A 15,105-nucleotide genomic window follows, 5' to 3' on the forward strand; every position below is an offset into this window, starting at 1 on the left:
TTATGTCTTGGCTCACAAGATGGGTCATGCTTAGCTACCTAGGGAGACCTTCTTTCACTTCCCTTAGTCCACTTGCATGACTAAAGTTACTGACGGTTTCGGAATTATTCAAACGTCAACACTCCGCTTTGTCAACAACACGTCCATCGATGATCACCACTGAAAGCCACAAGGAATAAACAAACTTCTCCACTGAGACAATACGACGAGGAATACGATTAGAGTCTCCGAACTAAGCTGCCAACCAATCAGGACTCACGCTTCAATTAGAGCAAAAACACACCAGGACTAGCCAGGACAGACAGACAAACAAACCATGACTTGTGCCTGCTGATCGAGGACAACTCTTTTCGCCCCCTGACCACTCCCACTCTCACTCTCACTCCCCCTACCTTATCTATCTACTTCCGATGCCTCCGAGGACCTCCGGCTCCGGTTCCGGTTCCGGTTCCCGCTCCGGCGCCGCTACTGCCAAGCTCCGCCGGGCACATCGCAAGTCCCGGAACGGCTGCTTGGAGTGCAAGAGACGACATATCAAGTGTGATGAGAATCGTCCTGCGTGTAGTAACTGCGTCATCAGTGAGAGGACATGTTCGTTTCCTGCTCAGCCTACTCCCGCCGCTGCGCCAACTCCGCCAGAGCAGCCTGTGTCTTCTTTCAATGAACCTCTGAGTGCCAGCCAGGTTGAGAGTCCTGCTGATAGCATCTCGAGTACTGCAGCCTCTCACCGGCCTTCTTCAATACCGCCTCCGTCATATCTTGCACCAAACTCCAACTCTGGCTTCTCATCGAATGTTGATGACGGCGGCGCGCACTCGACTTCTCTGCCGTCCTTCACAGAATCGTTCGCTGCTGCAGACTTGTCTGAGTCGCCTCTATCAACTTCACTGTCAGACGCTCTTCCCACACCAACCTTTACCAACAAGCACCTTATACTATTACATCACTTCCGCAAATCTCTACTGTTCGATGTTGACAACGTCGACGTTATCATAGACCTCGCCCTGGACTGGTCATCAGAAGCTCCGTACGCTCTGGACCAGCTCCTAGCTATATCAGCAGATCACCTTGCCATGACTCTTGTCGAAACTTCAGCTGAAAGCGCAGCTTCTTGGAGACGCGTCGCCACCGAGTTGCAGACTCGGGCTCTTACCCACTTCAACAGAGACAGCCATGACACTGCCAATTACGAGTCTCGCTTCGTTCCTCGTTTCCTGTTCTCGTCCTTGCTGAGCCTACATATGCTCTACGACACGCTCACACAGTATCGAGCCACATTTCACGTCTTTATAGAAAGATTCTGTGACTCTGTCTGCCTTCATCGCGGCGTGAAATCGAGTTCATCGCCTGGCTACCAAACTCTTATCAGGTCTCCTCTTGCGCCATTCTTTCTAGGTGTCAAAAACGCAGCAGAGCTCGGCGACAAGGGCGATGAGTGTGCCCCTCTCATATCTCTCATCGAAAACTCTGATTTGAGTCCGTCAGCTGTGGACGCCTGCAGTACAGCCGCGCATACATTACAATGGGCTTTCGATATTCACAGAAATCTGCCCAAGAGTGTAAACGTACAAGCTGCCACGGCTTTTCCGGTTGTTTTGAGCGACAATTACGTAGAGCCTGTTCGAAAGCACCGCCCGGAGGCATTGCTTGTCTTGGCTTATTATGGTGTTCTCCTCCACCGATGTCGACATGTCTGGTTGTTTGGCGATTCAGGCGCGTTCCTGATACATTTGATTGCGGATCATCTTGGCAGCTACTGGAAGGATGCTTTGCGATGGCCACTTGAGGAGTTGGAAAGGGATCAAGGATGAGAAGGTTGGCAGAGGACAAGGCTTTGGTCCTGATCCGATTACGTTCAGAGAGAAGACATTGAGAGGCTTTCACAGGAGCAATGCTAAATGCAAGCAAGCTCGTTGAAGCACAGCATTCGAATAAGGCAACAAAGATGTCGCCGGTCTTAGGTCACAGACCTTCGTACCACCCCCAAAGAGTCCGATCAGTCACGCCAAGATATTCAAGGACGTGGTCCTTTAGAAGTCTTTCGGGGGGTTATTAAATACCGACCAAGGTCAGGCTAGCCTATTTCAAGCCTGACCTAGATTATCATAAATTTATAGGGGTGGCTTTGGTGGCAGGAAAAGATACCATTTCGAAGGACGATGATCTAAAGTCTTTCAATAAACAAGTTAAATCACTTCACAAACCCTTCCATGTGTGACAGTTCTATCAACACAATAGCTATCTTATTCCATTTCACGGACAAGAGCACACACTCAACTGATAAATGCCATCTCATCGTCTCTGCACGATTATCCATAGTGTAAGCTATAACGATATCTACATGAGCCCAGCCTGTTCCCTTCCTGTGAAAACAATACAATACTCTGAATTTTTGCATGTCAATTCTCTTTATTTTATTCATAAAAAGGCGGAATGGTAATATCTCGAGCGTTAACGTCGTCAAATCAAAAGTCAAACAACCGACTGCAGCAAAAAACTTCAACCAGGGCTCCTTGATCTTTCTCACACACGCTCCCTCTTTGTTTTTTCGAAGTTCCTCCCTTGAGACTTCCAAGGGCAGAACGGATCCAGACAAGGGCTTTTTTGCTTATTTTGCGCCGCCGGGCAAGGCGAATGGCCACTCTTCTATGGACGGAATATGGTATCATAACAGGAAGGAAATTGGGCGTGGACGAGATGTCGAGACATGCATGAGGTGGAGAGATAGGCTGCTGGGTTGCAGCTTGAGTGCAAACTCTCAGAGACCGTAGAATTCCCAACCATCACCAGCCGCATCCGTCGGTCCCGCTTCATCGGCGGCATGGGGCGCAAATTCAGTCCGAAGTTCTTCATTGAGTCATAGCTCCTCATCTTCCAGCTCAGAGGGCTTGAGAAGACCACCAACCTTCTGTCGTCGTTCCATATCAGCGGTCTTGGCGTCCTGCTCCTGTTGTTCCTTTTCAACAATGAAGAGCTCAGCGTTGTCGCCAGCAAACTCCTTGAGGGAGACAAGGAAATCACGGAGGTTGAGTCGGAATTTGTCGTACTGCGTGTTAAGCGTGAAGAGGCCTTCGACGAAGCTTGTGATTTGGTTCCTATATAAAGATTAGCTTGGTTACAAAGACGGTAGAGGTGATACGTACGCTTGCAGGTTGCGGAAGGCGTTTTGTAGGAGGTTAGCGACGAAGTTGGCGACAAACTCTCGGTTATCAGTTCCAGCTTGGGCCTGATCGGGGCTGTAGATAGGACCCTGGATTTTGGGCTGAGACCCATCGGCGGGGTTGATATAGTAAAAGAGCTTCATCAACAACATGGATTGTGTCTTGAAACCGGCCTTGTGATCGTTGTCGGTCACAACGAAGAACACGTCCTGGAGGATGGTGATGAAGAATCGCTGGAAGAAAGCGTTGGCCGTCTGCACATCAGTCTTCTCGGCAATGTTGTTGATCAGCTCCAGAGCCATGTTAAGACCGGCCGCCTCGACATCTCGGTTGTCATGCTTGAAAGCCCATGAGCATGAGTCGATAACAAACTTGAATTGGTTGTTGTCGAGCTTGAGCAGGGCAGGGAAGCAGTGCAAGTTGATGGCTCGGAGGAGGTTGAAGAACTCGACTCGGTGCTCGGGGAATTCAGAGAAGTCCTTGTTGATCATCTCCAGAGTGCACTCAAAAACATTCTGCATGATAGTAGGAACTTGGTCCTCCATCAAAGCCTGTCACTCGTTAGTACAAAATCCTGCAAATCTCCATAAGGGAATACTGACAGAAAGCTTGGTGATAATAGTAGAGCAAGCCTTGAGCACCTCGGCATCTCGGGCACCAGGGACGTTGCGGTTGTAGTCAACAAGAACAGATTCGAGCAGAGGAGGAACCATCTGGGCACGGACGGCCTGAAGATCCTCTGCCTTATCGACGTACACCTCAATGAGCTTGAGGATCTCCTTCTTGATGGTTCGGAGACCTCGGACCTTGGGCATCTTGGTAGCGAGTTCACCATCGCGAGCCACAGCCTCAGAGATCAGTGTACTTGTGGCGTTGTACATCTGAAGCATGTCATGGTAGATGCGGCCGATCTGGGGATAGAAATAGGACCCCACAGATGAGCAAGCAGACACATTGGTCTTCATGATGTTTCCAATAACCTTGATAGTCTCGGCATCCTGGAGGATAGTTGGGTTCACTGTTGCCTGCTTGATGATCTCATCCCAGGCTGCGTTGGGGATAGCCATCAGGTCGGCAAGGAGTCTCTCCTGCTGGTGCTTGTTGCCCTGGGCGGCAACCATGTAACCGCAGGCCTCGTAGAAGGTGTGTACTTGTTGAGGTGTCAAGTCGCATGTGATCTTGCCCATGTTTCGAACAATCTCCTCAATGAAAGGCTCCTGCTCACTGGGTTGCAGGGCTACAAAGTGACGTCGGCACTGGCGAGCGATCTTGATGAACGTATCGCAAGCCATGTCCTGGACACCTAAACCAATGTTGATTAGCATTTTAACAGTCAGCTCAAGCTGTTTTCACATACCCTCGTGTGACTCGTGCATAAACTCGAACAGCTTGTTGACAACTGTCTTAAGGAACTTCCAATGAGCCTTGAGGAAGCGGGGGTACTGTCCGACGATGTACATAATATTACTGGCGACAACAGCCTTGTTGTCCTTGCCTCGCTTCATTTCAGTAAGACCGAGGAGATCCTTAATGACAGTAACAAGGAACCTCTTCTCTGTCTCCTCGTTCATTGCCAAAGAGATCGAGCCGATGGCCCAGCAAAGAACGTTGCAGTTATGCCAGGACCACTCGCTTCCGTCGACTTGTCGAGCAAGCTTCTCGGTCATGATGTTTTCTGTGTCGACCACGTCCAAATGTGTCAGGTAGACCAGGCACTCTCGAATCGTCTTGTAAAGCTGTACTGTGTCACTCTCCTTGACGAATTCTCGGACAATTTCACCCTCGTCGTTCTCAACAATCAAGACTTCCTCGGGACGGACCATCTTCTCGATCATAACGACTCGAAGGTTCGAGAGGACCTCGTTGTATTTGTGCTTTCGAAGAGGGTAGTTGTTGAGCATTGTAGGGTTCGGGGCGCCGCTTCCAGACATTCCTGCGCCAACTGCCATGAGAGGGTTCAGGTCGGTCATGGGAAGCTGTTGCATCTCCTCGTAAAGCTCCTGGACGAGCTTGAGCCAATAGTCGAGGCAAATCTTGAAAATTTCTCGATCATCGATCTGGGATATCCTAATAAGATAGTAGTGACCATGGATGAGGAAATCGCGGTTGGGGAGTTTCTCGATAAGCTATCATAATTATGTTAGATTCGTCCGGGTATCAAAAACAGCATAAAACCTACATTCAAGTGCATTCCGAAGAAATTGCAAAGGAAGAGAGCCAGGTTTTGTATGAACTCCTGATCCCTCGAGTTGCTGCTTGGATATGTGCTCTTGAGATCAAGAGAAACGGGAATGATGTTAGCAATGGTAGTCAAGGTCTCGGTGAACATCTTAACAAGCTGCTCGTCGTAAGAGTTGGGCTGGCCGGGGCCGCCAGTCTGAAGACCACCAATCTCAGTAAGGCACTGCATGGTGACGTTGCGGAACTCCGGCGTCGAGAGGAAACGGGTTCGCAGTGTCTCGATAAGCGGTGTCTCGAAGATGTATCCCAAGGGGATCCAGTTGCAGAATCGCAGAAGGGTCTCGAGGGTCGCCTTGATCAGACTAGGCTGTGTGGCCGTGTTGAGGACCTCTTGGCAAAGGTTGAAGATTTGCGAGAACTCGGCGCACATGGTCTGCTTGAGGTTGCGTGTCTTGGTCGATGTCATCTGCTCGGCTGAGTAGTCGAAAACTTCCTCCGAGAGCAAGCGAAGAATGATCATGTTGTTCTCGCAGATGGATAGATTGGAGTGGCAGGACGAGATGATTTCGTTGATAAAGGTAGGCCAGTTGTGAGGCCACTCCTGCTTGAGGACGGAAACGAGGACGAGGTTAAGCTTGTTGAGCAAGGTCTTTTGCTGGCGCAGCGACTCTTCGGTGCTCGAGCACTGGATAATGAACTGGACGATGAAGTTTCGGATTCCTACGAGTTACAGGTCGTCAGAGTTGGTTGCTAAGCTGTTATCGCGGTGAGGACGGACCTTGGCACTGCTCCCGAGGGAGGACCTTCCATCTTGTCAAGATCACATTGTCCAGAACCTGCAGACCCAAGTCTGTCAAAATTTGTCAGTCGAGTGGATTCACAAGTCAAGTATTCGCAAAGATCGAAGGGAGGAGAGCTGGCTTGGAGGCAGCACAGCATGGGAAGTGGCGCAAAGCCGAGGCTACACACATTTGGTTTGAGGGTACTGCGCATCCGAGAGGATCTTGTCGACCATGAGCCACGCATCGGGGTCCTCTTTGAACTGCAGCTCAAGTCAGTAAAAAGCTGTACACCAGCCGAGAGCTAGATCGGTACGAACCTGGTTGAGAGCAGCTTGGGCGGCTTTTTGCTAGACGGTTAACGAGGCCGAGTTAGCTATAGTTCCTCACTCATGTCGACGCGCGGGGTCCGCGGTTGGTAAAAACCGACGCCCAAAAGACTACCTACCTGCTCACCGCGCCCCTCGTAGAAGGAGCGGACGAGGACGTCCAGCTCTTCAATGGAGGCGGCCATTTCGTGTGGTTATTTCGGGTTCACGAGAGGATCGTTAGGAGGTGGGAGAGAAAGAGGTTGGCGGTTGGAGGTGGTGGTTGTGGTGGGCGAACGAGACGAGGCGAGGCGGGGGGAGAGAGAAGATCCAAGCAAATACCAGCCCCAGGCAGATATAGATCAGAGAAGCAGTGGCGCAGCTAGCTCTCTATAACAAGAGAAGAGAGGGCTAGAGAGGGAGATGGGATATGGCGATGTGAATATTTGTCGGGGTTCGCGTGGGAAAAATGAAAAAGAGGAGAAATGCAAAGTTCGGCTTTGGTAAAAGCAAACTAAGGCAAGGCAAAGTGGACGACGTCGGTGAGGTGAGGTGAGGTGTGAAGAGATGGTCTGGACGGCTTGAAGTGGACGAGAGTGGGGTTGAAGGGGAGCAAAAGCACTGTGAATACAGTACCTTTAGTGGAGTACCGAGCACAGAAATGCCCCGCAGCGTAGCCTGCCTGCGTCACTGCGCTATAACTACCTAAGGTCCTTGAGGTAAGTTCCAGTAACCACCAGCAACCAGGTCAAGCTCTGAGCTCCTGTCTCTCGATCTTAACAGACTGGATCCCTATATCCGCATGTCTCACACTGAGTGCGGTTTTGTCAGCAGCGGGGCTTGAAAACGAGAAGTCTGATGGAGGGTTGCCTGTCATGTCATGTCACTATCACATCAATGTATCTCTACTTTGATCCGTGACGGCGGTTGATGCTGTCACTGCGCATTTCTCATACCAAAAGGGAACTCAGCTAACGGATTGTCGGACCCATGACGCTGGGATCTTTGTAGCGGTACTTGAACTTACCAAAACTCCCCAGCCTCCCGGGCGCATAATTAATCGATCGATCTCATGATTCGCTCTGGGTTTGACAACAGCGCGTGTTTGTCAATCTTGTACAAAAGCTGCGAGCTGAAATTACCGCATGCGGCTACCCGAATCACGATCGTAATCTGACATGGCTTGATGATAACGACCACGAACCAAACATATCCAGGACTGTCTCGTCAAGCATGTTCATATTTAAGCTGTCATGAACTGTGTCTAGCGTTGATGTTCTGCATAAACGAGAGAGATATTGCACCCTTCATGACAGCAGATAACATCACCAGGCATAAAATGATAGCTCACAAAACTCAACGAACCATGGCTAAACACGTCGGTTATCAAAGTATCATATTTTTTCAAGGCTCGCTCTATCGACAAAAGACAATACTGGCCAACCCTCTATAGTTGGCTCCGTTTGTATCCAGATATCCATACATGGCCAGCCATAGTTTCATTATTTAACTTTTTTTGCATAAACGGCCAGGAGCTGGCAATGTGCCGTCTTCTGACCGTCTTCAAGCGATGTTGATATTCGTCCATTCCCCTTTAAGCCTTGTAGCCAACCTCGAACAAGCTGTCCTTAAGAGCGCTGAGAGCCTTCTCGATGTGGTTTCGGCTGGGATCAAGCTATCAAAACTATGTTAGCAGGTTATCTGGGGTGAACAAATTCAGATACACTTACAGCACTGACTCCCATATGGCCGAATCGGATATACTTGGGAGCAATGGCCTTGTGAATACCACCAGCAAAGACAACACCCTTGGCGGCCAACTTGGGCAGAACATCAGCAGCGCCAATGCCATCGGGCAGGTAAATAGCAGTCATGGCGTGAGCCTGGTCCTCAGGCTTAGTAGCAACGACCTTCAGACCAAGGTCGGTAACAGCCTTCTTGACCTTGTTGGAGACCTCGATGTGGCCCTGGAATCGCTCGGATAGGGGCTTGGTGAAGATCTGAGTAAGGCCAGTGTGGAGGGCGTGGATGAGCTGAGGAGAAGGAGTAGCGAAGTAAGAGGGCTTCTTGGCCTCGTAGTTCTTCATGATGGGTGTCCAGTTCTTCAGGGAGGCGAAGTAAGCGGGAATGGGGGTCTTGCGGTTCTCAAGAGCGGCGGCGACAGCTCGGCCGCTGAAGAATGAGATGGAGAGACCAGCGGGAACGCCAATGGCCTTCTGACTGGCAGTAACAACACCATCCAGACCCCACTCATCGAAAGCGATCTCCTCACAGGCAACACTGCAGACACCATCGACGATAACGAGAGTCTCAGGGGAGACACGGCGGACAGTAGCGGCAAGGTTCTTGAGCTCACTTAGGACACCAGTCGATGTGTCGACGTGAGTTACTGTGAGGATCTTGTACTTCTTCTCAGAAAGAGCCTTCTCAATCTCGGGGAGCTGAGGTCGGCCGCCAACTTCACCGTCGAGCTTGGTGACGTTGGCACCGTAGGCGCGCAGGCAGTCGGCGAAGCCATCGCCAAAGTATCCAGTGCTGAGAACGAGGGCGTTCTCACCGGCCTCGACAAGGTTGGCAGCAACAATATCCCATCCCAGGGTACCGGAACCGGAGATAACGTAGGGCTGGGCCGAGGGGTCGGTCGATTGGAACAGCTTGCGGGTCAGGGTGAGGGTCTCGCCGAAGGTGTTGACGAAGCCGGGGCCGACGTGGCTCTCACTGTGTGACAGGTATTAGCAAACGAGATATTATCAATCACATCACGCGGACGTGATCCAAGTCGCATTGTATCGTACCTGTAGTGGCCCATGGACTTGAGGACCTCATCATCGAACTCAATGGGTCCGGGGATGAGGAGAGTAGCGTGTTCAGGTTGAGAAGACATGGTGGCTGTGGATGTTGAAAGACGACGAGCTTGAGAAGAAACTGAAGCTTGAGCAGGAGAAGCCGCGGTATAAGAAGAAGACGACAAGTGACCTGAGACGAGAGAGATCCTATCGGCCGACGCAGATGCAGTTCCAGCGGCCGAATACGTCTTGAAGCCCGCCGAAGAAGAAGAGGGGCTCTCGGCGGACAGCTCCGGGGCGCGGGGCACCTGGACCTTTCTCCCCTCCATTGCAAGTGCCGATCTTAACAGGCTACGACTGGCTGCTGCACCTACCCCCACTGCCACGGACGACAACCGCTGAAGGGGCGCCAGGTTGACTGCCTGAGGCCTTCTGAGGTCGGGTGTGCTCTTTTTTTGCGGTGCCGCAAGCAAATGTGCCTGCTGCAACGGAAGAAGGCCGAGAGGATAGGAAACGTCGGTAGGCTTCCGATTCGGGGCACAGAAGCCGGGTTTTTCGGGTCTATGAAGCACCGAGATATAAACGTCACGCAACCAAGGGTTTTTTAAGCTGTAAAAAGGCGATTTGAGGTTGTTGATTCAGAGTTATACGAATTGCCTCAGGGGAAAACGAAGAGGGAACTTCGCCTAGGAAATGCGCTGAGTGTTCTGACTCTAGCCCCGGAATCCCCTGTCTTCCGTCCCCGTTTTTTGCTTCTTTCAGCACAGCGAACGGAGCTTTCTCACTGTCGTGTACAGGTTAGCTCGGGTTATGTGAAGCCGCTACCGGAGTGAGAGGTTTGAATTGAGTGGACGATGATTCGGTCATCTCTCGGGATCTTGAACCGATTACATTGAACCGATGTTTTTATATGGTAAGCGTTTCCGCTGATTCGGGACGTAGAATATCGAATGATGTTAATTATCATGATGGAGTTGCGAGCGCTCTACGGGAAGGGTCCCGATTAAAGTAACAGAATATGTAACAAACGGCTGACCGACCGAATATGATCAATACCCACGGCCATTCTCAAAAAGACCCTCATGCAATACCTTTATAAAACTCGAACAACTTCTCTGCACCATCTTCCCATTGAACATCGTTCTGTAAATGATGCCCTGCTCCCTCAACGAATTCTAATCTTACACCATCTCGCTTGTCATTTCCAGCCTCACGGTAAAATGTCGCTGTCTTCTCCGTCACGGGACCTGTCATGAGCTTATCCTGAGTACCTGCCATGACGAGCACCTTTTCGCCGCTCGCGCCGTCATTGCGAATATGACTCAATATGTTTGATGGCGACGTGAAGCTGTACATCATGCTGAAAGGCCACAAGTAACTCTCATAGCGGTTCATATGGCGTTGGAAAGGGATGACGGATGAGAGAGGGAACTTGTCGCCAAAGAAGGCTCTTTGAGTGAGCTTTGGGTGGGAGAGAGGTGAGTTGGAGTGCCAGAGATGGAAGATTAGTCGTATTGTGAACCATGGGTCCATCTTCCACCAATTCATATACACGCCCATTCTGCGATGGTGTTAGTATCCTGGCAGGAGCTTCGAGGTAGGTATTTATCTTGACTCACGATCCAAATCCTGGGACTGCACCCAGCAAAGCAAGTGCTTTCACATTAGCCAATCCATCGCTAAGAGCACCTTGGCTCAAACCACCACCGCTTGAATGTCCAACAAGCATAACCTCACTATCCTCCTTCGTCTGCACCCACTCTATAGCCATAACGAGATCAGAAGTCAAGGCACTTCGAGGCGTTGCAAAAACCATGCGGAAATACGATGGATGCCATGATTCGCCGTGGCCGCGCAGTGAGACTGCATAGCATTGGACACCGCGCGCTGCTAGATATTGCATGTATTCTGCCCATACCCACGCGCAGCCCATTCCGCCATGGCAGAAGACTATGGGAGGACCATTGAACTTTTTGGTGATTGATGGGGTGTTGGAGAGGACCTCGATTCGGCCTTGTGGTGTGTTTACCCAGTGACGCTCGAGGCCTTCGGGGACTGTAGATGGAGGTCCTGAAGGTCGAGTGTAGTGAAGCCACTGGTAGCTGAGATGAAAACCGAACATTGGTGGTTGTTTACTAGGCCGTGTAAGTCGAGCTTGTTGGTGTTGTGTTATGTACGGAGGTGAGTATGATGCCTCAATGCATGGGTATTGCTCCCCTCTTATAGAAATCCGACCTACCACTCAAGACTTCAATCAAGCTTAAAATAAGCACAAATAGCAAGGGCTCTTTCTTCCGTAAAGATCTTGTTTGTCGCACATGCAAAAGCTCAGCCTGCAAGCCACCAACTTAGCCCATAAGCTTCAGCCTTCAGCCGCTCGTTAGCCTGGTCCATCCACAAAGCAGCTCGTCGGAAGAATCAGGAATGAACCTGAGAATGCCTAGTAATTTCGTGTCTTGTGGTCTAAAATAAATATTTCTTGCTGAGTGGCGTCTTCGGTGAGGCCAAAGGGAGTAACGAGTCCATCATGGATATCGTTATGGTTGAAGACAGTATGAGTCAATGTGCTTCTACCATGACAAGCTCATGATAGGCTATTTTAAACATCAATACGCAACACTGAGGTACCATGCGTCCTCTGCAACGTCGTATCATTCGGCTTTCATAAGACTAGAGACCAGCTTCAATCTATGCCTTGAATCACAGGTCGCCCTGTCAATAAGATCGATCTGCTTCGTGACCATTTTCGTATTGCAGGCGGTAGTCGGACTTTGAACTAACACCAACGATGTACCTAACGCAATCAGGAACAGTAGACGATCAACTCCGCAATACCAATCGTCTTGCAATACCCACACGTTCTAGAATGCTTCCATTCTTCTTACCCTTCGGCTCTGAGTTCCTATCAATCCCTACCCCGCTCTCTCTGCGGAAACCTACCCGTCAAGCATGGAGAGTCACAAGGATGCCATTGTTTTGTTCATACATCTATATCATTGCCATTAACCATTTCTGTGCCTCTTTTGTGTTTTGAATCCAAGGGTGATGTCAGCGTCCACAAGAGCTAATGCTACCAGACCAAATAATGCAAGGAAGCGTGTTCCCAAAGCGTATGTTCTTATCTTGACGACATGGGTTCAACAACTGACTTGTGAGATTATCAGTTGTGTAAGATGTCGAGATCAGAAGATTAGATGTTCTGGATCGCAGCCATGTCAGCAGTGTGATAAGAGGGGCTCAGTGTGTCAATTCGATGATGAGTCGCGTAAAGTTGTGGTTTCGAGAGGGTAAGTCGATGCCAAGAACTGTTGATGGAGTCATACTTACACATCTCTTCCAGGTATATCAACCGCCTCCAAGAGAGGTTGGCGGCCTTGGAGAGCAAGTCAGAAGAACACTCCCTCCTTGAAGCTACGACTGGCCGATCAAGGAGCACCGATTTGAGTAAGTCTTTGTTGGTCTCCCATCGGCCTTCTACTAAGGTACCAGGTGATCGTCTACCACTTTCCACCGAGAACAACGAGATTTCAGAACAAGTAATCAAGTCTTCAGTGTCAATATCACCATATGGAACCGCTGAGGCACAAGATCAGCGACAGCTCAATGGTGAAGGCAAAGCTCCCCTCACGAATCCTTTAGCCTTCCACACTTATGACTTTGTTCCGAGCGTCACAGGACACATTCGTAAGTCCATACTCACTCGCCCAAGGAGTCAGTATCTCAAATCGAGTATTAACTTATCGTCAGTTTTCATGGGAACGTCATCAAATTGGTCCTTCAACAAGCGAGTCTTGACCATGACACACGAACGTGTCAAGGGCCGTCCATTATCAATGCACAACTTGCACTTCGCTGGCACTGAGGGAAAGGTCTTTGATCTGAGATGGGACGGGACTAGAAAGTTTACATCGCAGGATGTTCCAGATATGTCTGCCCTGCCAACTAAAGACTTTGCTCTATATCTCATCAACTCGGTCAAGTTCCACTGCGGTTGGCTGTACAGCCTATTCGATGAGGACATTTTCATGGAACGCTTCCGTCTGTTCCATGAGAACCCTTCTGAATATGCGCGTGCAGAACCTTTGTGGTTCGTTCACTACCTTCTTGTCCTGGCTTTTGGGAAGGCTTTCGTGGTTCAGTCAACCAAGTCGAGACGACCTCCGGGTGGTGACTTCTTCATACAAGCTATGAAACTCATGCCCGACTTCAACTTCTTTGACTGTGATATAATAGAGGAGATGCAGGTTCTTTGCTGCGCTGCTCTATATCTGCAATCTGTGGATCACATACAACAGGCATATCGTCTGGTAAGCAATTGGCTCTTTACATATGCATGGTAACTAACGGCATCAGGTCTGCTCTGCACTTCGTCATGGTCTCGAACACGGTATACACACTGAGATGCAATCTGATTCTCTTGACGCAGCTTACGTACAGAGAAGCCGACATATGTTCTGGACACTCTATATCCTCGAACGCCAGCTGATTTCGCTTCTGGGACTTCCGCTGAGCATAGCCGACGAGACAATAAGCGCACGCTTTCCCGACTTCCCAGGCCAGCCGCAAAAGTTAGAGGCGCTGACGATACATGTTGACTTCTGCAGGGTACTTGCAAAGATAAATCAGAGTGCGTATTCTTGTGCTACAGAGACATGGTCACTAACGATCGCAGCTGTTTATGGCCTTGAAGGAAAGCTTGACAGTCGATACCTCGGTGCCACCCAGTCTGTTCTCAAAAGTATCGCTACCGTGACAGAAAGATTGAACAAGTCTTTTGAGATTCAGGCAAGCGAGGGAATGGCTGGCATATCACGAATATCAGCACATCTCCATTTGATGCAACACCAAGTAAGCTCGTCCGTCTCCCTCTGGCTGTCAGCTTCTAATGGAACAAGTGCATCATTCTCACTACAAGACCACTGCTATACACGTTCCTGCTCTCCAGGCTTGGCCACTTAGAGGTAGCTTTGATGCATTGGCTACAATCAGAGAGTGTGAAAGGGCTAGTCCAAATGTGCACCGAGTCTGCTCAGCAGATTCTGAGGATCCTCTCCAGCCTTTCTGAGCAAGGGCTTTTAGGTAAGCTCTCCGGTCCCAGCATTTATTTGAGCGTGTTACTGATGCTCGCATAGAAACATTCCTGAAGTTCGATCAGGAAGCCGCTTTTACCGCTACAATTGCACTGCTCATGGCCGCTGCGATTGACTCATCGCTACTACCAGACCACACTCCCTGGACGCAACGCGCCTACGGTCTCTTCGACGAGATGAACTCGAGAGGCAATCTCGTAGCTAACATGGTTGCAGCTGAACTGAAGCAGCTGGAAGACTTACTCAAAGGCTTCCTCGCCAGCAATGACTCGAGACCTGTGGTTGCGATACAGGGTCCAAACACGCCTCGGCAGGGCTTTATGAATGACATAGACAGTGGCACAGGCTCTGTCACCGATTATGCCGAGCCGTTTAGTATCGAGCCGGATGATGACTTTGGATTAGGGCTGAACTATGAACTTAGTGCGGAACAGCTGTTGAACATTGCTAATTCGCTGGATATCGATAGCTTAACATGGCCGTGGCCGGAGGATCCTATGGCTGAAGATGTGGACGATGTATGAATATCGAAAAGGACAACTTTAATACAAACAGTGTAATTGAGATTCATCGTTTGACTTCTTGTATCGCTGGGCAGTATGTTCAGTTCTCTTCTATCCCCTGAAGTGCAAAGTTGACATCGCAGGTTTTCCTTTCGTTATCTTTATTTCTAGCCAGTCACTGAACACAATAAACTTCTAAGATGGTGAGTCGAGTCAGTGACACAGCTGTGGCTCTTCCAAATTACCCACAGCAGCTTTGATAATGGAATAGTTTCCTTCTTTCATACGTGAATCACG

General features: G+C 49.8%; 5 protein-coding genes across 5 annotated transcripts; 2 read left to right on the forward strand and 3 right to left on the reverse strand.

Moving 5' to 3' along the window:
- Nucleotides 1-410: 410 nt before the first annotated feature.
- FMAN_10664 (uncharacterized protein) lies at nt 411-1,811 on the forward strand (the record flags this gene model as incomplete). The annotated part of the gene is made up of 1 exon (XM_041823851.1): nt 411-1,811. The coding sequence occupies one exon, from the start codon at nt 411-413 to the stop codon at nt 1,809-1,811; it is 1,401 nt and encodes a 466-aa protein (XP_041689390.1).
- Nucleotides 1,812-2,857: 1,046 nt separating this feature from the next.
- FMAN_10663 (putative nuclear export factor CRM1) lies at nt 2,858-6,635 on the reverse strand (the record flags this gene model as incomplete). The annotated part of the gene is made up of 9 exons (XM_041823852.1): nt 2,858-3,095; nt 3,144-3,712; nt 3,764-4,464; nt 4,519-5,287; nt 5,341-6,062; nt 6,121-6,192; nt 6,312-6,384; nt 6,442-6,471; nt 6,570-6,635. 9 exons carry the CDS (start codon nt 6,633-6,635, stop codon nt 2,858-2,860), a joined length of 3,240 nt encoding a protein of 1,079 aa, XP_041689391.1.
- A 1,388-nt stretch (nt 6,636-8,023) lies between these two features.
- On the reverse strand, nt 8,024-9,544 carry FMAN_10662 (related to several transaminases; the record flags this gene model as incomplete). Its single annotated transcript, XM_041823853.1, has 3 exons — nt 8,024-8,104; nt 8,160-9,147; nt 9,225-9,544. 3 exons carry the CDS (start codon nt 9,542-9,544, stop codon nt 8,024-8,026), a joined length of 1,389 nt encoding a protein of 462 aa, XP_041689392.1.
- A 751-nt stretch (nt 9,545-10,295) lies between these two features.
- FMAN_10661 (uncharacterized protein) lies at nt 10,296-11,337 on the reverse strand (the record flags this gene model as incomplete). Its single annotated transcript, XM_041823854.1, has 2 exons — nt 10,296-10,776; nt 10,835-11,337. 2 exons carry the CDS (start codon nt 11,335-11,337, stop codon nt 10,296-10,298), a joined length of 984 nt encoding a protein of 327 aa, XP_041689393.1.
- Nucleotides 11,338-12,260: 923 nt separating this feature from the next.
- On the forward strand, nt 12,261-14,829 carry FMAN_10660 (uncharacterized protein; the record flags this gene model as incomplete). Its single annotated transcript, XM_041823855.1, has 9 exons — nt 12,261-12,325; nt 12,380-12,502; nt 12,556-12,659; nt 12,747-12,899; nt 12,963-13,522; nt 13,569-13,842; nt 13,888-14,063; nt 14,111-14,294; nt 14,348-14,829. The coding sequence occupies 9 exons, from the start codon at nt 12,261-12,263 to the stop codon at nt 14,827-14,829; spliced, it is 2,121 nt and encodes a 706-aa protein (XP_041689394.1).
- Between the last annotated feature and the right edge of the window lie 276 nt (nt 14,830-15,105).

The sequence above is a fragment of the Fusarium mangiferae genome, assembly GCF_900044065.1.
Source record: "Fusarium mangiferae strain MRC7560 genome assembly, contig: FMAN_scaffold016, whole genome shotgun sequence".
In the NCBI taxonomy this organism is placed as follows: domain Eukaryota; kingdom Fungi; phylum Ascomycota; class Sordariomycetes; order Hypocreales; family Nectriaceae; genus Fusarium; species Fusarium mangiferae.